We start from the raw sequence: 27326 nt of genomic DNA on the forward strand, positions 1-27326 counted from the left end.
GCCTGTATTGAAAACATGTCACCATGTTTACTGTTGTACAATATCATACCTTCTGTTTTTCAATTTCAAAATCTGTAAGCTGCATGTGTTGTTGCAACCTATCTCTGTGTGCTCTCCAATCTTGCAACCATTGTTGTTTGCGTGTTTCTGTCTGCTGTAAGACTGAGTCAACTCCTTGCTTGGCAGCAAGTACAGGATCCTGTCCACATGAAATTAAACCATTGGTACAGTTAACAGTCAAACTTCTCCAGAGGGAAAAATAAAACAAAATTCTAAGCTAAAGAAATGTACAGAATGAAGACTTCATTTGATGAAGAATTTACAAACAACATTAACGAATTTGTGGATTACTTTTAACCCTTTGCACCCTGACCCCCTGGTGACCTATGACATCACATCGACATTTTTTTCCGAGCCGGGTTCAAAGGGTTAAGAAAATTTTGATAGGGAGTCAGCCTGAATTAGAAACTCCTACATTATCATTACATAAAATGACGGTAGCAGATCACCCTCACAATCTCCATATTTCACTAGTACCGTTCATGTTTGAATCAACCAAGTTGAACTGTATCATACTTCCTACTTACATATTGCCTAACTCTGGTAACAATTTCAGAACCAATACTGAAGGTAGTTCTGAAGAGATCAGACAGTTCGTCTTTACTCTTGTCGTGTTTTTCCAGCAATATACTGGCTTCAGATACATGAGTTGGCAATTCCGTCCTCTTGAATTCAATCTCTGCTTTTTCCATCAACTTTGTCAACTACAATGAAACAAAGTGGTTACGTTTAAACCACTTGTTATCAAATCTTACATTTGGTAAATGTATACAAATAGTTCTCTCTCTTTGAGCAATTTGCCATTAAGGTAATATGCACCTCGAAAGTGAAAGACTTAAACTTTTGCTCAAACTTTCCTCAGTGAAACTTTCAACCATTCTCTTACCAAAGCAAGAATAAAAATCAGGGGTCACCGTGCAAATTTTGGTACTAGAGAGACAAATAACTTGCGATTTCTCGATGTTTGACATCCAAAATGGCCGCCATCCCTGTGTTAACTCTATGGGAAAATATAAAATTTTCGATTTTCGAAAAACTAAGACCATGAAAACTTTTCTTTTGCCGAGAGCTTCAAAATGAGCCCCCACAAGTGGTAGGTCAGAAGAAAATTGATAAAATTTGAAGGCCCAAATTTCTGTCCCCGAGGTGTGTTCTACCTTAAATGAAAGTATAAGACGTTTTTAATATTTCAGTAACAATACCATATTTTAGCAAACCTAACACACTTTTGTATTGACATCAGAAGTGACAACTAGCATACAGTTTTCAATCTACTAAAGTAAAGCCGCTTGGTCTCATCATTAACCTAAAAACCAGATATGAACTGTAAATGCTCACGTGTTTCATTATATATTGCAGTTATGTGTAAATTTGAACCTTTGCCACATGTTTGCAACTTCATTGAAAGTATTATGATCAACATAATGGACAATATTCACCACAGATTAACTCTATAGGTCATTAATTATTCAAATATGCAATTAGCTGAAATAAAAATAATTAATTTCTTTGACTGCTGTCATTGTATCACCACTTTACATAGCAAGTGTAATTGCCTTTGGTCAAGTCCTTCAAACTATATATTCCAAACTTTGAAAGCTCATTAGATATGCAAACTATAAATTAGCTGACATGAAAACTAAGTGCGAAATGACTTCCAATATTGCTATAACATTGTATAATCATCAATGTACATACATGTAGCATGTTATGCCAACTTTGATCAAATAAATCCAAGTATATATCCCTAATTAGGAAAGTTCATTAAATACACAAATTAGGAATTGGCTGAAGCAAAAATGCTTAATGCCTTTCAATAATGTTAGCCTACATAATAGTATCTTTAATGTACATAGTAAGTTTCATCAATTTTGGTCATGTAAATTCAAATATATATCCCTAATTTCAAAAATTCATTAAATATGCAAATTAGGAGCTGGATGAAGTACAAATGCTTAATGACTTTCAATAATGTTCTATCATAGTATCTTTAATGTACATAGCCAGTTTCATCAACTTTGGTCTCGTCAATTCAGATAAATACCCCTAATTAGGAAAGTTCATAAAATATGCAAATTAGGAATTGGCTGATGTAAAAATGCTTAATGACATTTAATAATGTTCTATCATAGTATCTTTAATGTACATAGCAAGTTTCATCAATTTTGGTCTTGTAACTTCAAATATATATCCTTAATTTCAAAAGGTCATTAAATATGCAAATTAGGATTTGGATGAAGTAAAAATGCTTAATGACTTTCAATAATGTTAAATCATAGTATCTTCAATATGCATACCAAGTTTCGTCAATTTTGATCGAGTAAATTCAGATATATACTCCTAATTAGGAAATTTCATTAAACATGCAAATTAGTAATTATCTTTCACGTCACCCCTTAATATCTATCAAAGCTGATATATCTTGGTGTGATCAGCATTTGCAGCGAATCTCATCAAATTATGTACAGTCGTTGTCAATATATATCCATTTTTTCTAAAATCATTAATTATGCAAATGAGCAAAAAGTAAGCAAGCCACACCCACCAAAACTAATCAGTTCTTGCCATTTGCAAACTGAATCTATATACCAGATTTGATTCTGATCTGATGAGCCGTTTCTGAGATATTGAGCCCACAGACAGACAGACATACAGACAGACAGACAGACAGACAGAGACAGACAGACAGACAGACAGACACACAGACAGACAGACATCGCTGCGACATATGCTCATGTGTGTCAACACGTGAGCAAATAAGCCTGAATTTTTTTAAAAGATGATAAAAAGATTTGCAATGCTTTGATGAGACAAGTCTACATTCTCAGGTTATATACTATTATAGTGTTAGAAAGTATCGCTTTGATAAAAAGACATTTTGGTGCCATAAAATTTAGTACAATATTACTGATAAATTAATTGCAACAACTGAACACATACCTTTGCTACGCTTTCATAGAAACTGATTGTCATGGTTAGCAAGATTTGATATTCATTGAGTCTTGCTTGGAATCTCTGATGAACTTTGACTAGCTCATTGACTATCAGATCTTTTTCACCGTGTGTGTCTCCTTTCAGAGCCAGCATTTCTGCTGTTTTGACCCTCTCTTCAATTTCTTTGTTGATTTTCTGAAAAAAATCGAAGTGAATATTATAATATGAAACATTACATTAAAAGCTACACAATTTGTTATTGCAAAATATTATTCAATTTTTGTTTTATTTGTTGTATTTTCATCTTTCGTAGCTTACAGAGCAAATAAACATGTTGAAGTCAAAGCTGCTGTGGAAAATGCTAAAATTCTGATGAAACACGGAATTTTCCCCAAACATTATCAGCTATAATTCAAAACCATTTACAAAGTAAAAAATCATAAAGCATTTGAAACTTGCAATTTTAAGAAGTAAATATGTTATATCCCATCTTCTTTGCTGATAAAGAATATCATTTTCACAACCTCCATCAGTTTTTGAATAAAATTTAAGTCTCAGGTAAAGCTGAAAGTGCTATCAAACAGAATGCAGAATGCAAATGCATTTAACCATGGCCAACAAAAACTAAGAAGTTCAATGTATGATATTAATTAATTCTTCTTAAGAGTAAACAAGAATTTTTTGAACATTTACCTGCACGGTTTTCTCAAATTCTGATAGTTTGTGCTGTCTTTCATGTGATTCATCTACTGAGCTGCCAAGTTCACCAGCAATTTGTGGAAAGAATTCAGCTTCTGTGTTCATTATCCACTCAATGGTCTGTTGACAAAAATGTGTGTGTTACTGACTTCAAATACAGGTATCTGACTCAGAGTCAGACTTAAGAGTGTATAAAATTTATATGCATGAATAAAAGTAAGGATAGAATGAAATACTATGATGTTATTACGAAAATACAGCAAAGTTTGCACAGAGCATTAGTGCAGTGTATTGCCAGACCTGAAGTAGAAAGCGGTGCGCTGACTCATGTCAAAATACATACTCTGAGGTGTTTTCATAATAACCTTATTACCTCATATCGTGCATTCGTGACTGGAGTGTCAACGTCACTAAAATATTTCTACTGATTTCTAATTTGAGCACGGAATGCTATATAAGATGCACTGCTGATATCATTGTAAAAAACTGTTTCTCCATTTTGCAGTTTTAGAAACCTTTCCAAATGCCAAATACTGCAGGATAAGTTACCACACCTACATGACCTGATACTAGTACGTTCAGCTTATTTCAATATCAAACATTTTCCCGCCTTACCTTTCTGGCATCTCTAATAAATTGTTCCCATTGTGTTTTGAAGTCCCTTCCGGCAGTAAGTCGGATCTGCCAGGAGTCGAATGAATCCGATAACGATGCTTTACGTTCACGGAAATCTTTCAACATGGTTTCTACTTGACTAACGGCTCTCTGAATATTCAGATCTGGATCCTCACGGATCTGTGATGTGAAAAACACACAAAATTGAACACGATTTTTATATTACATAAAAGAAGCCATTGTGCCCATCTACAATCCTACCTGTGATTATTGTAATACATTTGCATATTCAATATCAACGTCCTTTTAGAAACTAGCAAAAACCATTGACACAAAAACCCTACAAAAAAGTAACTTTTCTACTGGATAGAAACTTTCAATTTTATATGTAAATCCACATGGCTATGTCACATATTAAGAAATGACACTACACACAACTTAAACTAAATCTGCAAATACAGATATATACGAACATTCATGGATTAAACATTGAACGAAACTAAATCTTACCAGTTTTGCTTCACTAAGGAATGTATTTGCTTTAGTTTCAAATATTGCAAAGAGCTCAGTCATCTCTTTCCATTTCTGGGTCCAATGAGTTACTGTAGCTTCTGGAATATTCTGCAAGTCTTGGCCTTCCGTTGATCTCAAAATTTCTTCAACGATGTCCATGGCGTTGGAAAGCTGTAAAATGGCACAAGTATACATACACTCAAATAACGATTGAACAAAAAGCTTCAAAAGGTAAAATTTATTTCAAAAAGTGCAATAACTTTGCAGTATCTGGACTATATATTGACAGTTTGTTTCACTCAACTGTCAAGTGTATTTTATACTAAATTCACTGACGATCTAACCGTTTCATTTGCCTATTTTGTGTGTACAGATTCATTTGCCTACTGGCTTGGCATAAAAATGAAAGTATTTTAGCTGAACAGAAACAGGAATGAGAATCTACACACGTTGGTACTTCAAAATCTAATATCCATCAGAATCCATCAGATCCCCGAAAACTCATCATTAACTAACTCTCTGCACCTCTGCTCACCTGTTTGGCAACCTTATGGAATTCCACAAGTGTTAAAGCTATCTTAATGCGTGTTTCCACGGTGATTGTTAATTTAGTCCATTGTTGCTTCATTTTTTGTGCTTTGTCCTGAACAGCCTGTGACTCCTGGTCCCCTGATTTTACCAGTTTGGTCACAGACTCCAGGACAGCCTCAACCTCTTCATCTTTGTCCTGTTCAAACAAAGAAACAGACAAAAATCATATCGCTATTAGAAATTTGAACTATGACACTTACCTTCCGTGATGGGAACGAGTTAATTTCAACAAATCAATACTGAAAATTACACATCAAATGAATGATTAAATTTAATTTTACCTTGAAACAATATGTTTATCAGCATGTATAAAATACACTTTAGAAGCAATTGTTTTGAAACAGACAATGTAGTATAAGTTGATGTTTCCTCACCATTTCATTTCACCAAAATTTTGACACACCAGAGCAATTATTATGCCATTGAGTTACATACTAAACTCTGGTGTTTCAAGTGGAAAAAGTTACACGTTACTGAAAGGTCATTCCCGATTGGCCATTATATTGTATAAACTTAGAATTGACAAAATGGGATGCATAAATTTACAAATTAATGCTTTGCATAACAATGAACAAACTGACTTACCCTTATGTCTTCTTCGAGCTGTTCATGTTCTTCTAAGAAATCATTTACATTTGACAATTGAGTTCCGAGTTCTCGGTGAGAGGACAGGAAAGCTTCACCTACATTCAGCATCCACATCAAGAGAACTGAATAGCGTTCTTCAAACTGAACGTAGAGTGAACTCTTTGCTTTCGCCTCAGCCTTTTTGTGTGCAGTACAAGACGCCTTCAGTTGAGAAACTTTAGCCTGTGAACGTGACAAATACTTTATTCAACACATGCAAAGATCACATACTCTTGTGAAACTTGACAATTTTATGGGTTCACTGATTATGCTTTGATCTCTTTGATCAAATCACAGATACACAAGATAAAATTATTATCTTAAGATCACGTTGAAAAGAAAACAAAGAATCTTCTGAAGTTATAAGACTCAAAGCAATTGACAGCAGAGCTGCAAAATGGATCATGATATGAAAACCACTATTCAATCATCTTGAGTTAACTGTAATCAATGGGGCTATTAATAAAAAGAGATTTGCCTGTAAGGAACATGAATTATGACATATTCCTGTATGAGCAGGTATGTCATGTAAATTATCATGGTGATTACTTTTAATAATAACTGATGACTGGAATACAGTGGTTTTTGTTGAACTGTTGGCAATACGAACTAGACATACTGTCTAAATTGAGCAATTACCAACTCTGTCAGGTGTAATATCAGTCGACCACAAATTAATATATATATAATAATAATAATATAATAATAATTGGTTTATTTACCCGATTTGAAAAAGTCAATTACATGACACATGAACTCGAGAGGGAGAAAATAACAATGTAGAGGGTAAATGGGGAGTCGGGAAATAGCTTACAGCTAGTCTAGCCCAAACCCCGTCATGGTAGCTTGTCTGAAAAAAACAGTTAGCAAAGGGGGCTCATGATAACAATAACAAATAGTTCTTAAGTAAATAAAAGAAAAGTGCTGAAATAATTACAATATCGTAGAAGATCACTAAGCTACTACATGGCAAAAGTGAAATTTGTTACTGATTGATCAAATATTGTCTAAAAGTGTGTTTGAAGTTATGTAGAGAGTTTGTGGACTTTATATGGAAAGGTATGTCATTCCAAACTCTTGCTCCAGAAAAAGAAACAGCAAACTGGCCTGAATTTGTCATTGCATGATATGGACGTAGGTTTTGAAGTTGACAATTTCTAGTATTATAGTCATGGCAACTGACACTGAAGTAATCTGATAATATATGTGGTGAATGCTTGTGAATCAAGCTGTACACGAAGGTACCTAGAAGGAATTTATGGAGTTTAAAAACATCAAGAATATTAAGTTGAGAGAAACAAGGAGCTGAGTGGTCTGTGGTTGATTTGAACATCATCGTGCGAACAATCATTTTCTGGCTGCTAAGATACAGTTTAAGCGTGTAGAGTACGTACTTCCCCAGACTTCTAGGCCGTAGCTGATGTGGGGAAGTATAAATGCATGTACAAAAGTAACAAAATGTGTAAAGGTAAAATGGATCTGAGTCTGTACAAAATTCCACATTTCTTCCGAATAATCTTATTTATCTTATCAATATGTTCAGACCAAGAGAGATGCTTATCAACAAAATACCCACAAAAGGGGCAACATCAACCTCTCTGATTTGCTCGTCACGGATGTAAACAGAACCCGAGACATTCAGTTTCTTACGTCGGCCTCTAAATATAATAAAATTGTCTTACTCCTATTTATTGTCAGTTTGTTGGAATCACACCACAATTGTATATCGTTTAAGTAAGATGATACAGCAGTAAGATCTATAAAATCTGAACCAGAGTAAGTATGGAAAAGATTGGAGTCATCAGCAAATAAACGGAAATCAAAAAAAGGACAAGCATTTGGAAGATCATTTATATATATTAAAAATAAAGTCGGACCCAACACTGATCCTTGGGGTACACCATGATGAATGCTAAATTTCTCTGACACATTGTCATTTAATTGAACAAATTGAGAACGGTTTGATAAATAACTTTGTATCCAGTGTAGGCAGGGGCCCCTAAACCCATAATGCTCAAGTTTTGACAACAAAATGTCATGGTTTATGGTGTCGAAAGCTTTACTAAAGTCGATAAATACCCCTAAAGTAGAATTTCCTTCGTCAATTTCATGCAACAAATAATTTACTAAGTTAATCAAAGATAACTTTGTGCTGTGCTTCTTTCTAAAACCATACTGATGTTTGTACAGTATGTTAAACTTATTAAGGTATGAGGTAAGCTGCTTGTTAACTACTTTTTCGATGACTTTACTGAACAATGATAGAATAGACACTGGTCTGTAATTCCCAACAAGTTCTCGTTCTCCCTTTTTAAAGATGGGCGTAACTTTGGCAATTTTCAAAGCGGTGGGGAACACACCTGTTGAAAAGGAATCATTTATAATATGGGCCAGAGGTTTTGAAATGACAATGGCTGCATCAATGAGAAGTCTCGGGGGCAAATTGTCCCATCCACTCGCTTTTTGCCATCTAAATTTACTAAAAGTTGGTGAACCTCATACTGTGTTACTGGTTTGAGAAAAAAAGAGTGTGTCATTGGCTTACTTAGGTAATTCCTAAAATCGTTTGCAGAATGTGGAATATTTTTTGCCAAATTTTCACCAACATTTACAAAAAAGTGGTTAAAACCCCGTACAATATCAGCTGGGTCAGTCAAAATGTGTTCAACACCATTTGCCTCAACCTGTAGGCGGTCTGGTATTTTATCAGGGCTGGTTTTCTTACCAAGCAATTCATTAACAACACTCCACATATTGTTACCATTATTTACGCTGAATAAATTAGCATAGTAATTCTTTTTTGCATTCCTTAGAACGCTTGTGAGAATATTTCTGTACGATTTAAAACGAGAAACTGCCCTGGGATCATGGTGACTGGAGATAACTTGGGCGTACAATTTACGCTTGGTGTTAATAGATTTCTTTATAGCCTTAGTGATCCAAGGATTATTTTTCTTTTTTGTTTTAACAGTTCTGACTTTCAAGGGAGCATGGCGATCGCATACCTGAGTAAAAAGATTGTTAAACAAATCAAAAGAAATGTCGACACTGCTATCACTGGTGTTAAAAACGCTATCCCAGTCAACATTACGTAGGTCAGAAACAAAACTGTCACGATTATAACGCCTGAAATCTCTCTTATAAAATGACTTTACAATTGGTGAATGAATGTGAAAATTATCAAAAATACAGAATACTGGGAGATGGTCTGAGATATCTGCAATAATTGTACCAGCATTTATCTGACAAGAGCTAATATTTGTATAGATGTGGTCAATTGTTGACCTAGATGTACTTGTAAGCCGAGTAGGTAGTGAAATTAACTGCTCAAGGTGAAAACATTGCATTCTAGATATGAAGCTTCTAACATTGTGGTCTGATTTTGTAACATCGAGATTAAAATCGCCCATAAGGATACAATACTTTTTGTCTAATTTAACAGTACAAAGAACATCAGAAAGGCTGTTTTCAAATTCCTCAATATTAGTACCTGGTTTGCGATACAGTACACCAACAATGATACGATTTTAGTACCACAGATTTCAAGCCATACTGATTCCGAATGCATTACATTGTAATTCAACAATTTATAATCGAGGAGGAGTGCACATACGCACCTACTCCACCGCCCCGACCTGTGTTTCTACACTTAAGCTCAAGAGAATAATTTGGCATATGAAATAACTTGGGTTATCAATTCTCCAAGTTTCTGACACACCAATAACATCGAACGTACCAGAAATACAGTGATTATACAACAGACGTACATCATCTATGCTATTACCAAGAGATCGAGCATTTACATGCGATACAGAAAAGGAGCGGCCGAATGTAGAGCTGAATTTATCATTTAAGGCGGAGGGTTCTAAAGCATAATTATTAATTGCGAATATATCATCTGCATCATTTTCGTCACGGTCAAAGATCATTAAAAATAGAAAAGCTTACTGTTATGAACTGGACTGGTTTCGAATGTGGCAGATACAGGGGTACAGAAGGAAAAAGAAGGCAATTCATAAATAATGTTCACTACACAATTTTCTGCAAGTCGTCTTCATTATTGATGACAACAGGAGACGATCCTTCTTGCTTCCGCACATATATTCGTCCGTTAAATGTCCACAGGAATCTGTACTTCAGTGACTTTCGTTTTTCGTTAGCTTTCCCCATCAGGTTGCGTTTGAACGGCGTTAAATTCTCATTGATATAAATAAAGTTACTGTTCTTGTATCCGAGCGCGTCTGTTTTAGTTGAGTGGATCTTCTTTCTGTCCCGATAGACCGTGTCACGTTCTTTCTGCCGCTAAATTTGACGATAATTGGTCTGTTTGTCTTCGAAGGATTCCCTATTCTGTGTGTCACTTCAATGTCGTCAGCTTTTATGTCCGCATTGACTATCTTTATCACTTTTACTGCTATTTCGTCCGTCTTTTCGTTTGCCATCTCCGGAATACCATGTATCTCAATATTTTCTCGTCGACTATACTGGTTCTGTTCTTCCTGCTCTCTTTCTACCTGGGTTAGTCTCTTCAGCAGCATGCTGTTTTCTGCTTTCAGTTCTTTGTTCTCACGTTCGATAACATCTATACGGGTACGCATTTCTTCAAACATGGAATTGAAGTATTCCAGCGACTTGGTGACGTTATCTTGAGATGCCTTGACTTCATGCATGGTTTCTGAGAGCTTTGGTAAACATTTGACTTGCGAGGCGATTTTCTGGAGCTGCTCCTCTACACTCGAATCATCAACTGGTGATGAGACCTCCTTTCGCGTTGCTCTGCATTTCCTGCATAATGGCGATTCGTCAGGTGTGGAGGTCACATTTTTATTGGATCCACACTCACTACATTTACCAGGCATGGTTAACACTGAATATATTACTGAGAAGTACTTCCCTAAAGTTGAAAACTTGTCTGTCAGGAGGTAACTGGTAGTTAAACAACACCACACATTCCCATCTCTCTAACTGTCCAGAACACATCACTTGCAAATGTTTGTGCAGACCTGCTGGTATTATTTTTACTATGCAATTTAGACAGCATGTCAAGTTTCCATATTGCCAATGGTTCAGCGCAAATCACTGTAAATAATTCTTACCTCTAGATTGGCCATGACGGCACCCACTCCCCTGTCACTAGGAACACCACTGCTGACCCTCTCAAGCAGTAGGTGGCCCTCTCGTAACACGGGAGCAGAGATTTCATCAATGGCACGCTCCAGGCGGCTGTGTTTCTCAACAAGTTCAGGACTGTCTTCTGGTACATCTTTCCTTTGTAATTGCAATTCAATTTGATTTAGATGACTCATTGCCTGGTGATAAAATACAAATTGAAGAAAATATAAGCTTTCAATCTGAAATTTGAAACTAAGCCTTGTTCTGTAGCATGTAAAACTTCACTTCGGGCTTCATAAGGAAAACATGTAAGCCTTGCTCAAAGTTCGTAAAAAAGGCCCTGGTCTCAGTACATAAGAATTATGATTTAAATGTTGCTGAATGAAGAAATAAGTTTACATTTATCACTGTGATTTAATATTCCATGGATGTTCATCAGTATTTCCCTTGAAGTTCATATTAGTGAAACAGGCGTCACCTGTGCTTTGCTTGTAGACATAAAAATAACTATGATATACATGTACATGTACTGTGATATACGTTTTAGCCCTTCAACGTACAAATTTCATTTTGTTTCTACAAAGGCAGCACAGTTTGTTCATAAATGGTAATTTGGTAAACTACAGACAAAAGTACACTTTCATCACCTATCATGTGGTTTTCAAAAAGATGAATACTTTTCCTAAAGTGTACACAGCAGCACTTTTGATATATTGCAAAGTTACAAACATGTTTTTTATCCTGACAGATGATGAATGTCCACAACAAACAGAGCGACAGCTGAGACAATTTGTCACATCGCACATCATCACAACCAAGGTCCACAGAAATTTACCAGATTTTTCTCATAATTTGCATAACTCGTCAGTAGTTTGACCCCATGTTTTTTTCACTCCCATGGGATTTCACCCAAGGGCATTGACGGTTTATTTCATAAATCAACAGGCTGTTCTATCTAGCTGACATTACAATTCATTGTAGCTACCAATCACATGCATTGATCTCCTCTGTCACACAGCTGCTTCTAAAAGAACTTGGACTGCAAGACAACACATCCAGCATCTGCTCAGATAGCTTTGATATACAGCTTTGATAAACAGCGTACATTTGATAACACAATTCCATCATGCTACATGTGCAATTTAGTCACAGGTTGCTGAACTGGCAAGGATAGCTCCATGTGATGCAAGAGTGGGATTCAGCAGGAATGGGATCGGGATTTGACACTATTTGGTATTTAGAGGGAATGTACATTTACTTGGAGGTAGTTGATCACGGAAAAGGAGAACGGAAGGCAGCTTGCTTTTATGACATGCAGTGCACAAAACTACACGGGTACAGTATGGGACCTCTTTCTCTTGACTTCTCATGATGAACATCTTTCAACTTACTCAGTATCGTCTGCATCAAAGCCATAACAACAGCTTTCTAACAGTCCATTAACCCTTTCACCCCCAGTTCCCTGTGTACAGGTCCAACTTTACCATAGAAAACAATGGATTTGGAACAAACCATGGTGGTGAAAGGGTTAAGTCACAGTTTCCTTAGAGTTTATGGATGGCATAGAAATACTGGCAAAATTCTAGAATTGTGCAGTCAAACCAAGCTATGGCAAAAATGCACTTCACTTCATCACACAGAAATCTCCATTCTAAAAACTTACACAGCAAACATCATCTTTATCAATCATGCTACATAACCATGCCTCTTTGAGATACAAACTATTATTTTTATCCCATGAACATCGGACTCTTACAATTTTCAGTTGTTTCATTAATTTCATATTCAAATCAAGATGACCATTTGTAACTCTTACAATTTTCAGTTGTTTCATTAATTTCATATTCAAATCGAGATGACTGACACATGGGTCAGTGTAGAGTGTCTGCTGGAAGCAGACATCTTTGTACGAAATTTCCTCATCTTTTTGAAGTTCTGCCGACTGATCCATCTTCATACAAAGATTACAGATCATACCAAGACTTGGAAGATGGGAATTTTTTAATTGACTTCAGTATCTCAAAGAAACATTTTCTTCATATTTTAGAGCAATGGGGTGTTTCTCACATAGCAGTGCAAAGAACATAGGTGGAGAAGAAATGATATATACCGAGTCTGCATTTTGGTAGAATGCAGCGGTCATTTGCAGCAGTTTACGACGAAGTTCCAGTTTGTGAACGAAAGTCTCGCATAACGTTTCAATGGCTTTGGTTTGCTCTTGGACCTGTTCAGTGTCTTCTGCTCCGGTGGAGGCTACCTTGTCGGCAGCTCGTAAGAGACGCTGAACGTTGATTTGAATTTCCTGCAGAAGTAACAACAGGTATTAGAATTTGGTTATTTGATGGTAAAAGATGTATAAACATCTTGCTGCAGGTCAGACTGATATGCAAGATATATAAAGGGACTGTCATCTCATTGTTGAGAATAATGAGGACACTAGGTCAAGTCTCAGTTTCGATCGAAGCACTCTGCTAAGGTGAAAATCTTTGCATTATGTCATAGTTCACCAGGGGTCAAGGTTCATGACGTTGAAGAATATCTTCATTTGCATATGCTGTAATCCATATGAAAAGTTACATATTTATACATGCATTCTTGTTGTGAATAGCTTAAGTATAGCGCAATTTGAAACACTTTATATTTTCATCTTTGCCATGAAGTCTTGAATGCCAAAAGACAGTTTCAGCCACTAAGTCATATTGATATGAAATTCATGAAAAATGACTTACTCTTGCATCTTCTTCAAATGCTATGTGTTCTTTGATGAGTTTCTCAGTGGCTTCCAGTGAATCACCAAGGTCTGTCTTCTTCATGTAGTCTTCCCCTCGGGTCTTGAACCACTTGGAAATCTGAACACAAAAGGAACATCAGCAGATGACGAAAAGATTCCAACACATTCTACCAAGGTACAGAATTGGCTGATAACTCATCACCTTCAAGTTAACTATTTCACAGATCAAGTTGTCAGACTTGAAGAGCAAGTCACTGACTGCCCGATATGTGCTAATTTTCAAAATATGTGAAGTAAAACTCAAAGTAAAACATTTCTTATATGTGCAAAGCTGTTTCGATGTCCACACTTCTTCACTAACTGTCTTACGAAATTTAAAATCCAGATGATAAAGAGTATGATTTGCTACAATTTGTGTGTGATTTACTGCATTTTGCAGAATTTCTGGTACAAAAACAACAGAATGTCAACATACATCTTCAACTTCAATTCCAAGTTCACAGAGAAGAAGACACTGTTCAAGTTTGAGTTTGCGTCTCAGCCACAGTTCTTCAAGTAGACGTCGACGATCATGAAGTTCTTCCATGACACGTTCGATGCCGTAGCAAGCGGCTGTCGTTGCATGTTGATACCTTGGATCCATCTGGTTACCAACTTCTTTGATGCGGTCCAAAAGTGCTTGGCCTTTGTTCAGTGTATGCATTGAGGCTTCTAAAATACCTGGGAATAATAATACAAAGGTCAATGCTTTGTTTCCAAGGAAAACTTTCATCTGTATTTTCTGAAGTGCTCACCTTCAAAAGTCAACATAGTCCTTGGAATGTGTTTTTGGTTTTTTCAAAATGTGGCTGAAATATTCTTTGGTCATCGGTAGGAAAGTGAACATTCTCCATTTGTTATTATTCTATACAGGGTCTGATATTCCAGTGTACATGACTGGCGTACAGGTCAAAAAATGTATTGCCTATAGTAGATACAGATGCGTTTCAAATAAAACTGTTTTAAGACATAACATCTTCACACTGACTGAGTATATACCAGACAGAGAATATGTTATTACTATGGCTGGCTGAGAGCATGGTACTGTTTGTATCACAGTCCATTTGAATCTCTGATTTCACCGAATAGTAATCTGATTTCAAACCAAGACTTAAAAGCAATTGTTCAAACTAAAAGTACTGCCTATTGGCCCCAGCATAAAAATATTAAGATCCCTGTATAAAAGAGAACTGAGCAGCATTTTTCAATTTCAAAAAAACACTTATAACAACACAAGACCCATTGAAAGAGAGATTGTAGTGATCCAATTATATCTAATGTACACTCATGAATAGAAATAATCTCTTGTAAGTCTAGTTTTTACTGTCATTCTTTCTGTATGAGTACTCAACATCAAAGGGTTTGTTTTTTTCTGTCGGGTTTTCATCTCTGCAGAGTTTCATCTACCGTGTTACAGCAAACTGACAGAATTCAGTTTCATCATAGATCATAAATCACCTTGTTTAATCACTGGAAATCATTCTGATTTGTGATTCTTGCTGATTGGGTTAAAGTTTAAACTGTCATTTGCATATGTAATTAGCATAAATGTCATCTATTGCTGTCCATGTTATGTAAAGAATACACTAAGGAAACAAAAGGTTTCAAAAACATTTACGTAGATAATTACATAATACAAAACTTTGGTTTCACACAGAAAAAATTGCAAAATTACCCTCTCAAATCTATAAATTTTTGAGAATTGATTTTGTGTCATATTCTTGTATGACGCCAAGGCCTTTGTATGGTCAACGAACCAAAGTTGCAAGCTTCACAATTTTACAAAGGTTTTAAAACTTACTTTTCTTGAGTTCTTGATGTTTTTGAAGTAAACTTTTGGCAGTGGGTATATCTTGGGCAACGGCAACACTGCTGAACTCTTCCAACGCTGCATCCATCCTCTCAGAGAACTGCAATGTGGAAAACACAGATAACACTGGTCAGGCCGGACACATAGATATCAAAGACACACCAACTTTCACAATGGTAAGAAAATGTAGTTGTCCTCAGTGGCTGTACTCGGTCAGAATGGAACACAAAGGTGAGTGTAAATCTAATTTAAGCACGGTTTTTGTGTTATGATACTGCCTTTACAAACTCTGAACTAAACCCCCGCTTGACAACTAACCGTGAGAGTTTTTGAAATGTCACCATGAATTTTGTTCAATCACACTTGATGAGCACCACAGCCAAAAAGCTTCATACCCTTATATTTAAGTCATCAATGATATTTTTAAACAGAAACTTAACGCATTGTGTCTAAGTATATATGGTGTTACATTAGGTAAAAATTAATCTCAATTCAACAATTACACAGTACAAACAAATATCAAAATTTGAAGTTGCTTTCAAAGGTATGAAGATTACATTCTTTAGCCTTACTAGTTACCTGACAAGTCTATCTGATTACATCTGTCCACAGTTATATTCAAAAGCAACACATACACAAGTACGCATGAAAAGTAAAATTTCATTTTTACAACGAATAATTATTTGAATCTAGTTCAAAACTAAGATATCTATCAGTCACTACAACTGGTTGGTACACTGGTACATTAAGTATTCAAAAGTAAGTCATGCCACTAAATAGGCAAGTATACAGTAAAAGTTTCCATTTCCTATACAGTATGATTTTTATTTCTACTATCTAAAGACCAATGCATCTCCAAGTACATTACAGGGAGTTTTAAAATAACACACAAAGCAAAATGAGAATTTTATGCCATAATTAACATGCATTCTTGAATGGGCAGCGGCTATAAATATCTCTCCTTAAAACTTCTTCTACACAACCCCATCTCTGTAGTAAATTTCCATTGCTGCGTTGTATCTACTGTCATTGTTAATTGCATCTATAAAGGTACACTTGACATGATTGCATTCCCTTTTTGACTAAAAAGGGGCATTACTTTTGTGAACTTGTAGGATTGACAGATCACTTTGGACTAACTGCCATGTGTGTGAACCTTTACAACTTTAACACGCCTTGCTGTTAATTCCATCCTTTATACTTCAACAAACTGAGCAAGTAAAATTTTCAGAATTCAAATACTGCCATGGGAAACTAGTTCAAAATTCAAACAGACATACCTCTTGAGCACTCTGGTGGAAGGCAACTGATTGGTCGAGGAGTGTGCGTCTGTCTTCAAGTTGAGCATTCAGGTCTTTCCAGGCTTCTCCAAGAGATTCTGCCATGGCCTCATAGACTTCGTTGTATGCTTGTTGAGATGCTATTAATGTATCTGCTTGCGTAAGCAGGGAGTTGATTTGTTGTTGCTTCGCCTGAAAATTTAGTTTCAAGAATAAACACATGTAAGCTCCTTTTCTCCATACTACTCTTAAACATGATAGACTTACGAGATATGAGAGCTATTTTCTCTCAATAACTATATAAAACATTTTTTGGCCAATCAGAGTGAGACAGTAACATACATATACATCTATTCACTCTTCTTTATGTTTGCATGCAAGGAAGAAAAGTGTAAGCCCATAGTATATTTCTGACAATAACAAATGTCAGTCATACTGATATCCAAAGTGATGATGTTCTGTCCAACCAATCCATTTTCCCACCAGCTTTGAAGCAAAATGTCAAACGAATTGCCAATGTCCGACAAGGCTTAATACATCAACTTGATTACCTGCCAATGGACACAACTGCCACAAAAAACTTACATGATCATTTACCCTTTGCCCTAGGCTCACTGAAATCAAAAATCTTACTAAATTTGACCCACTTCTTGATCCTTCAGATCCTTAAATATGTCACCAAGTTTATCATGATATCAACCTTTAAAACTCAGAGGTAAATTTGTACAAATAAGGTGTATAACAAAACTTATATCTCAGGAATTCGAGTTCAGTGATATCAATATTGTGATCCTACATGTATCCCACTTGTGCCAAATATCAGCTGAATTCTTTCCATAGATGTCTTTGCTGATATTCTGATGCAAATATTTTATTCGCTATTCCCTCAATTCTAACTTTTACTGATTCAATTATTGGATCCCTTTTTTGTCATTAAATGATCTTGAACTGAGAACTTTCTCTGCCACAAACCTGCAATTGGTTTATCATTCTTACATGTTATCTTTCAGTGACGAAGACTTTGTCATTGAGTACATATATCAACTTAGAGATACAGCAAAAATACAGAAACATTGCCAGGAAAAATGCCGAAATCAGACTTAAAATCTTTTACTTTAAAAATGCAAGCATCCATCAAAACACTTGGTAATTAAAATTCCCTTTCTGAGAGACTAAAAAGTGTTATGCAAAGTTTTTGACTCGCTGACGGTCAAAGGGCATGGAGGTCAAGGACTTATTTACTATATTAGTTCCCTGTATCATTTACTATGTACAGTTGATGGTTTTTAAGTTAGTATGTACCATGTCTGCTTTTAAAACATGTCCCTTGGTGGAACTGGTGATACAGTAATCAGCACCAATATTGCCAAAAGCATTTAACAATAGGCAAAGTTATGAATTACACTGTATCTGAATAAATAATTTCTTGAAGGTAGTTTGAATCTGCTTTAAGTTGTGTTTTGTTTCATGAGTCACACAAAGCAGCTATAACTTGATGTAAAGTGATGCAGTAGTTATATTGTTTTTATCGATAATCACTACATGAATTCCTAGCACTGCAGACAATCCTGATTTCCAAACTTGATGATTTCAACCAAGAAATAACTGACAGCAGAACCTTACTTCTTTTGTATTCACCATCCCCTTTCACTGTATCAACTGTTTGCATGTCATTGTATTGAAGAATCCAAGCAGATCACTCGATTATTTTCTAAAAATGTGACTGTTTTCTAAAATGAGATAAAAGCAATGTTGTTTTCGTACGTCCACTTTGTAACACAATACCAAACATTTTCAGAAACTTGTTTTCCTCATTGCAGCATTGTGATAGCTCCTAGCCAAATTTGAAGTATATTGGAATATGATTGCTGCAAAAACCATATCACAAAAATACTTTTAAAACAGTTGTGGACTTTAAAACCTTGGAATGTCTGTAAGAAGATTGATTTTAGCAACTCCAGTGATGGACACCTGAGTAAAAGAAAGCTACACAGAGAACAATTGTGGAATTAGACCTTGTGATTGAAAGAAAACAATGGAAAGACAATGTTAACAATAGATGTTACATCATGTCAACCCGGCATGAAAAGACGTCACACAGCAAAACTCAGATTTACTATTAACAGTTATGAAATCTGTGATTTACATATCTTCCTTGATATCAATAAGATAAATTCAACAAGATAGATAGTTTGTTTAATGGTTTGTTACACGTATTTCACCCTGGCTATCCTCACTGAATATTTCACTAATACCTGTAAAGCCTGGCTACAACATAACTCAGGGCGTGACTTTATCTAACCTTTAAGCTGTTCCCCATGGATTAGAGTTAAAGGTTTCAGTTATGTTGGAAAAGTTTCTATCCAAACACAAAAACAACACTATACTGACTGATGCACTCTTTAACAGAAAATGCCACTTTTGCAAATTTCTTTTTTCATTTTTTGTCTTTTTAAAAATAATCAATGCACATAGACTTTTCCTTTGGTATGATTACTGACATTTTTCCCTCTTTTTATCTCAAAAATAAAACCATGTTTGCAGAAAAAGACAATATGACAACATATCTTTTAACATAATTTTTTTTTTCACAAAGCTTTGTCCGAAGTCCCTACTAACAATGAGGAAAACTTGTCCACCTTAACTGACACTCCTTGACTAAATCAGTTGAAAATGTTTGTTGCATTCAACCCAGGTAACATTCTTGCAAACTATTGAGGTAAGAAAATTATTTCTTGTTTCAAGTTGACTTGTCATCCTCCTGTTTATGGATGCATGGTCAAAAGACTGTGGTTTTTAACACAGAATGAATATAAAATGTTTACAATGTACAAAATAAGTACACAATTTGTACTGCATTACCACATGTGTAATTCTGACACAAGTCTGCAGGGCATGCCGGTATAAACACTAAAGTTATGCCAGACTTCACACTGTAATCTCTCTGAAGAAACAAATTTTCCGCTGCACTAAACATCCCTCAACAATGGGTGTCCCTTGCAATACATTAAACAGTGAGAATACTAGAGTCTAAACTAATCAAGCAACATCAAATCAAAGACAATTAATTGTAAACTGAAAACCTCTGGTCTACATTCATCATTTTCAACATTGTTTCAGAGAATGTGGTCACCGAAGCGACTTGACAATTCATTGAAGTAGAGCAGTTAAATTCATTGAACTATGCTACATCAAACTGCAATCAAACAGTATATCTGTCTAACATTAAAATTACCTGAAATTGCACAAGAGGGAATATTTTTGACCAAACACTTATCTCATCTATGCTTTTCAGTGTATCGTAAAATGAACCAATTACAAGGACATTATATATTACCGAACTTTTATAAAATGAAGAATATTGCATTAGAGTAGATCATATTTTTTCCTTGTATACACAATAATTTCATGCTTTTATGATATCATAGGGTAACTGTATCTATTGGAGATTTCTGGCTCAGTATCGTACAAAATTGGAAGGACATTGTAAGTTTATGATAAGATCTCCACATCACGCCTCCAATTAGATTAGACATTCTTGTTGTATATCTCAATAGCTTCAACACACTTCACATATTTTGCATACTTTATATCCACTTTAGCAACTTTTACGATAAAAGGACGATAATTTAAATTTGTGAAGATGCTGTCTATTTGTTCAAGAAAATCAATCATTTCATAATTGCTACTGCATACATTATAGCAAATAATTATAGCAATGAAACCACAGTGATTGAAATACTTACTTCTTGCAGTGTAGGAAAAGTTGCCTACAAACAGCTTACAGTAAGTATTATCCCACAGAATGTAAACAGAAACACGCCATTTGCTCTGCTGCCACCTTAAAACTCCACGAAGTTGACCACTTCACCCAAAACAAATTCAAAGTTCCTTTACGAAGGCCTCATGGTTAGATAAAAGTCTATCCTGTTTGTAGGGCACGGAATAGAATTACGATTCAACACCTGGGATCAGGTACCACTCAGAGAATGGAACAGAATGGATTGATTTTCAATAAGCCCAGCAAGCCTCTATGAATGATGGACTACAACACTGCTCATTTGCAATGCAGAACATCTCATCTGTAAGAGTGCTTTCAGAATACACCACAACTTTTGTCTGTAACAAACACTTGCCTACATCATGCTTATTGCAAACGCTCAGTCAAAGGACTGTTTATACAACAGTTTACAGAGGACCTTTCGGAAGCCAAACATAGAAATAATTTGTTTTAAAACTTTTTTCACATGATTGGGTCAAGGAATAATTAGAATTAAGCATTGCATGTAACAGTATTTCACAACCCACCATTTGATATAGTCTGCAGTTCAATCAAACAGTAGACATCTACACATACAATCATTAGCTCTATTGTGATCAAGAAATGTCTCTGACAAGATGGAGTTTCCTATTGTCCCACTGACACTTCACGCAATGTGTTACAAGCCAGAAAATGCATTAAAATCAGGTTGCTATGACACAAAAATTCAACAATACTTTTAATTCAAACACCACATTAGGACTCGTAAGGAGCTGTAGCTCACAATTTAAATGACGCATTCTTGACTGACTTTTTCTGCTTGCAGTTACTGAGATAGCAACAACTTGAAAAGTGTGGTCCCAGTGAATGGGAACACAAAGACTATTATCCATTATACTGTTGCCGTTTGCCACAGAATATAACTGTCTCAAACACAGATGAAATTCAGCTTTTTTGAAATTGATCTATGGAGCACAAAGTACCCGTATATCAATCCATTGTGAAATTTTTCAGGCAATGCCTGCTTTCTGTTTGCTTTGCTTTTGTGTTCTTGTTTTTGCTTATTGTTTTTGTTTTATTTTTTTTTTATCAAATATGCTGTTTAAGTAGCTGCAACCATTGCCTCTATGGCAGAATATTTAATTCACAAAAATTATTTCCCTTGAAACTTTATCATATCAAGAAAACCACAAAATTTGCATGTCCCGTTAACTTTCACACTTTCACACTTTTGATATTTAAAAATGGTTGCAGCCTCCTTATTTCTCATATCAATGTGAACTACATTGCAGTGAAAGATTTGAATTGGTCAAGAATTAATAATTTGGGTCATGTGACTATGAAAATTATGTTTGTCTGACGCTAAAACTTGTGAGTTTTGTTGTTGTGTTTGTTGTTGTGAGCGGATTTTGTTGAAATACTCCAAAAATATTACCTGGAGGTATCAGTGATACAAAAATGTGATTTTAATAGCCTTTGCCATATTTGAATGGATACAGGGAAACCTTCACAAGTCTGTTGTATCTTGCTGATTTTCTAAAATTATTGTAAGAAAATTTCATCAGTGAAAATTAACAATTTTACCAGAGTATAACTTTAATCACTGAATAGGTAATCTGACAATCATAATATAATTTATTTTATTCATTTATTTGTTGCAACCCTTTTAAAGCAGGGGTTAACGGAAAACAACACGAGCAGCAAATTAATTATAATTATCTGTACAATAGCAGTATGGCAAAACTAGCTGAGTTAGGTACCTTTTAAAGTTTATGCTCGCTAGAGTCTTGAAACATGCCTAACTATACAATAAAGACTGCCTTGCCTAACTGTCACACCCTTGTAGCTTGGAAAGAATCCAAGTTGACTTAAACTCATTATACCTCTGCATTTGTAACTCAAAGTGCATGTGTATGTAAATCAAACATTGACACATAATTCTAGATTTACAATAAAGACATCCAAACGTTAATATTTGTTAATTTTGGCTTTCTAATTATGTCACAGTCATAAACTATTTCTAAGCTATATTTTCCTTCATTCCCCAGTGCCTTGAGTCTTGCATTCCATTCATTTGAACCATCCAAATATGGCATTGTCTTTGTCTGCCTTGCCTGCTCACAGACCGCTATCAAAATACATCCACACAGAAACATGACCACCGGGCTGTCCAATATGTAACTAGATACACTGACAAACTCCATTTCTTCTGTAGCCCAACTTCTAAAAGAAATATACCTTGAAACTATATATACTATATGTCACTTTGGGGACATTGTTCAAACTACGCTTGTGCTGTGATTATCATTTCACTGCTATTCCTTTTATCTTGAAAGCTCTTTTCTGACAAAACCCATATTTGTTTGGTAACTTTTACAAATAAAGTTCAGTCATGATGCTTACTGGTTGCATTTCTGTAATCTCATTGGATGTGTTTTCAATTTTTTAATACCAGATGTAAACTCAGAGGACTTGGCCGACCATATATCTTTTTATTTTCTATTATCTTATCCTGAAGTGTCAGAAAATGTGTATTATATACAGTATTTTGATATTAACAAGTTGACCTGTTATCAACTATAGTAGTTTTCAAATATTTAAATGAAGTAACTTTGACAAATTCATCAGCACTTGGAAAATCTGGATAAAAAATACAACAGCAAACTTGCATTCTTCACAGTGAAGTTGGTCGGCCTTCTCATCAATGACCTTTGACCCCATAACTCATCATGATGTCACCCTTGACCCCACGCCTATATATCATACTGCCATCATACTGCTATAAACTCCTTTCAAATTGTAAGCTGACCCTTATGGTGTTAAAGAGACAGGCAATGTGCAAGTTTATAGTGACAGACGTACAGAAATGTTCCATCTATATCAAACTTTGCACATAACAAAAACAATTTCAGTTCTACTAGAAAATTTGTCCTTCAATGTCCCATAAGTGTCAGTTCATCTGACATCATCATTCAACATTAAAAAAAAACCAGAAAACAACATAAAACCTTTCATTATTGTTAAACTCAAAGTTAAAGATGTCATATTTTATGCTTTGGCAGATAGACACTTTTTATTCAGGAATTTTATGTATGAGAGTTCCATAAAACTAACCTATTAAACAGATCGGCAGCTTAAGGGGGCGCTGCACCAACACAGCGTATTTTGCTCAAATCACTTCCTTTGCAAATATTCATTCCATTTTCATCAATTTATTAACCTAAGATTGGTTAACCTTTTAGCTTGTCAGGCAGTTGTAGGTTGCATGGAAAAGAAGTGTTAATTTATGCAAATGTGTGCAAATCACCTGATTTCCTGGCTTCACTTTTCTCCCAATGTCAAGATTTCCAAAGAATGTAACTCTACTCCAGCTAGGTCAAATTTTCTGAAATTTTCACATTACATTCATTACATGCTATATACTATTTTTTTGGCCATAAAGTTCTTACTTTTTGAAAAAGTGGCATTTTAATTTTGCTAATCATGTTTTTTATCACTTTTTTGCTTGTTAGTCTTTCAACCCATGCCATTTTAGAAGGGGATAGATAATGCAAAATAAAATATTAACAGTCGCTTTTTTCTACACAGTCTCTTGTTTTAAGTGAAATATTACATTTCAAAAAATAGTGTCAAGTTTTTTTAAATTAATTTTTATCATTAATATCAAAATTGAGGTTTTGACCCCAAATATACACCCCTTCATCCTTCAAGTAAACTATTGCTACCATACTAAACTTTAGATTCTCTGCTTTTTGAAAATATATTTAGTATGAGGAAGTTTTCTTGTTATCTTTAATATTCCTTTGAAAAAACTGTTGGCAACATGCAGCTCCATCTCACTTAAACAGACTTCAGAAGTTATGTCTATTTCACAATTTATTTTGCTTCAAAACAGTTCTCTTTTTTAATTCTGGGCTTGAAAAGATTCATGTGAATTTCTTTACATTTAAATTTATTTAAAACTGCTCATTGTACATTTGTGACGATAAATACAAATCACTGGAACACTTTATTGTTATTTATTAGTTATTGCCCTGTTGGCTTTGTGCACATCAGGTATAATACATTTATGTTCAGAAGGATTCTTCCATGAATGATTTATTCCCAAGTTCAGCTGACATCTTCCATGTCTATGGAATTACTTTCTGTCTCAACATTGAATCCTTGACTGGATTACAGTCAAAATGCTGAGACGCACGACCTAATAAACATAATGAGTAATTTAAGAAGCAACTGACGTCAGAATTCCTCCCCATCGCCCATTTGTCATTCCTGAACCTAACCCTGAGTTCTATATAAAGACCAAGCTTGGTAATCAAGGATTCACGTCTTGCCCTCTATCTTCAGACGTGCACTCCATCCATCAGTTTGTTGTCTAGTATCTGACCACTGTTTCAAACTCAAAACAACATGGGTCTGAGTTCACAACGAAGGCTAGATACTAGACAAATCACTTTGCTATCGGCTGTCATATGGCCGGCCAGACTACCAGTACATACTACATGTATGCCCTTCTGAAGTAGATCTTTACAAAATGAAAGTTGCTCAATTTGAGCTTGTCTAGTAACTATCCATCTGCTTATGACTCTTGCTTTCAAAATGGATGGCTAGATCCTAGACTAACCTTTGGTAGACAAATTTTCTCAAGTACAGCTGCAACATCATCTGTTTTGTCCAAAATATGAGTCACATGATGACATCATAAAGGAACACAATGTGGGTATCAGATTACGATTAAAAGCCTAAAGTTTTATCACTTGACATTTTAGAATGAAAACATATATGCTGGCATTATATATACTCTCCCTTGATGAAAAGCAAGTCTAAGATGGATACAGTACAAAAATTGAATGCAGGAAGTATTGTGATATGTCAAGACTATGACATGATAGAAAGTTGTTGAGTTTACTCTCTGTTTGAGCACTGTGAGTACCGGTATACTGAATAAATTCATTTTACTTCAATCATCCGGGATTGACAGGCCTGGTCATCATCAGCCTATGGAATGTCAAGATTGATTTCAAATACAAGTTTCCAGAGAAAACCAGCCAGTGCTATCACTTCAAAAGAGCATACTTTTCCAAGCTTATGCAATTCTACAGCCAGGCTTACAAACCCTGATTGCCCTCTCTCATTACTTGCACACATCTTTTAACATGTTCACCCCCAATTCCCTGTAAACAGGTCCACACTCACCATTGATAACCATGGGATTGGGCCAAACCATTGGTGGTGAAAAGGGTTAATATCAATCATATTCAGTTCACTCACTGACAATATTCATCTCTTGTATATTGATAGAAAAGACATAATTGGTACTTTGGCCTCTTGAAGACGCCGACATTGTCATCACTTCAACCAAACATACTTTTTCAACCATAATTCTACAGGCCAGGCTTTCAGTACTTCATCCTCATCTCATTACACGTACTTCAAAACAACATGCCCTTTAATGTCGATAAATCAGAGACATAATATCTCCAGAATCCTTGCATCTAAGACGTCTATTGGTCTGTATTACTTCACAGCTGGTACATCGGTATCACGCACACAGAAATTTAATGCAACCTGACTGATTTGCACCACAGCCAAGCTAGGGACCACAACGACCAATAATACACTTTTATTTATCCCTTCATGTCTGTCTAATATATACAGTTGCCATGAGTCACCACAGATGATAAGTGCGTCACAAGCCATCAAGAACAGGCCAGATCCAGTTTGCTGTCCTCAACACTTGCACCATGCAGTGTTATTAATCTAATAAATCTACACCCTTTCACACTATTTTTAATGACAATATCAATGTCAAAATTGCTATACTGAGGACAGATGAAAATTACATTATTTATTTCTGAGACATACGAGTTATAAAACTTTTCCCCTTTGACTTGCAGCTTGGCAAATCAAGATCAAATTATGTTGAATCATGACAATATTGTTGTCAGCTTTTTGTCCTATCAGAATTATAAAACAAATTTGGTAAGGTGGTAAATAAATGAAGTTTGTAATTCTTTTGCTCAAATTTGTTGACATAAAATCTGAATTTTTGTTATTTTTGGTTGAGACAAAATATGAGGAGGGGTAGCCATGCAAAAGTTTGTGTATTTAAGAAAAGACAACCCTAAGTTTACAGATTTCTGGAATCACAATTGCCTAGCATTTTCTGTTATTTGGAGGAAAGAAATGAAAATGCTGATTCTCACAGAAAACTACACCTATGAACACTTCTTTCTGTTATTAAAGAAACCATGCCAGCTTCAATGCAGCAAAAATAAGGAAAGATCTGCCTGGGGAAGTCACTTTTTATGAAATTCTGTTCCTTGAAGATGATACTGTGTCAGATTAAATAAGACGGGATTTCTGACTATTACTTGAAAAAAACAATGAAGAGATTATTCTATTGTGGTGTGGATGTGAACACCAAATATTGCCCACTCTGATGTATCCACTGACTTACTAATTGAATCAGGATTACCTGTACTTGTAGTCTGAGTTCCATCATTAATATGCAAAAATAAAATATTAGTCAGAAAATTTTGACAAAGTTTTCAG

At 35.3% G+C, this 27326-nt stretch overlaps 1 protein-coding gene across 1 annotated transcript in view; it reads right to left on the reverse strand.

Moving 5' to 3' along the window:
- LOC139143341 (titin-like) overlaps positions 1–27326 on the reverse strand; it is a 215696-nt gene that overhangs the window by 123796 nt on the left and 64574 nt on the right. Inside the window, exons 19-32 of the mRNA XM_070713578.1 lie at positions 17012–17203; positions 15723–15831; positions 14358–14602; positions 13881–14000; positions 13262–13453; positions 11136–11348; positions 5998–6222; positions 5357–5548; positions 4819–4992; positions 4309–4488; positions 3688–3813; positions 3001–3189; positions 588–764; positions 50–199 (exon numbers count right to left, since the gene is read on the reverse strand). Coding sequence (XP_070569679.1) covers positions 50–199; positions 588–764; positions 3001–3189; positions 3688–3813; positions 4309–4488; positions 4819–4992; positions 5357–5548; positions 5998–6222; positions 11136–11348; positions 13262–13453; positions 13881–14000; positions 14358–14602; positions 15723–15831; positions 17012–17203 — 2484 coding nt within the window. The remainder of the gene's footprint in view (positions 1–49; positions 200–587; positions 765–3000; positions 3190–3687; positions 3814–4308; positions 4489–4818; positions 4993–5356; positions 5549–5997; positions 6223–11135; positions 11349–13261; positions 13454–13880; positions 14001–14357; positions 14603–15722; positions 15832–17011; positions 17204–27326) is intronic.

This window comes from Ptychodera flava, chromosome 11 (assembly GCF_041260155.1).
Source record: "Ptychodera flava strain L36383 chromosome 11, AS_Pfla_20210202, whole genome shotgun sequence".
In the NCBI taxonomy this organism is placed as follows: Eukaryota; Metazoa; Hemichordata; class Enteropneusta; family Ptychoderidae; genus Ptychodera; species Ptychodera flava.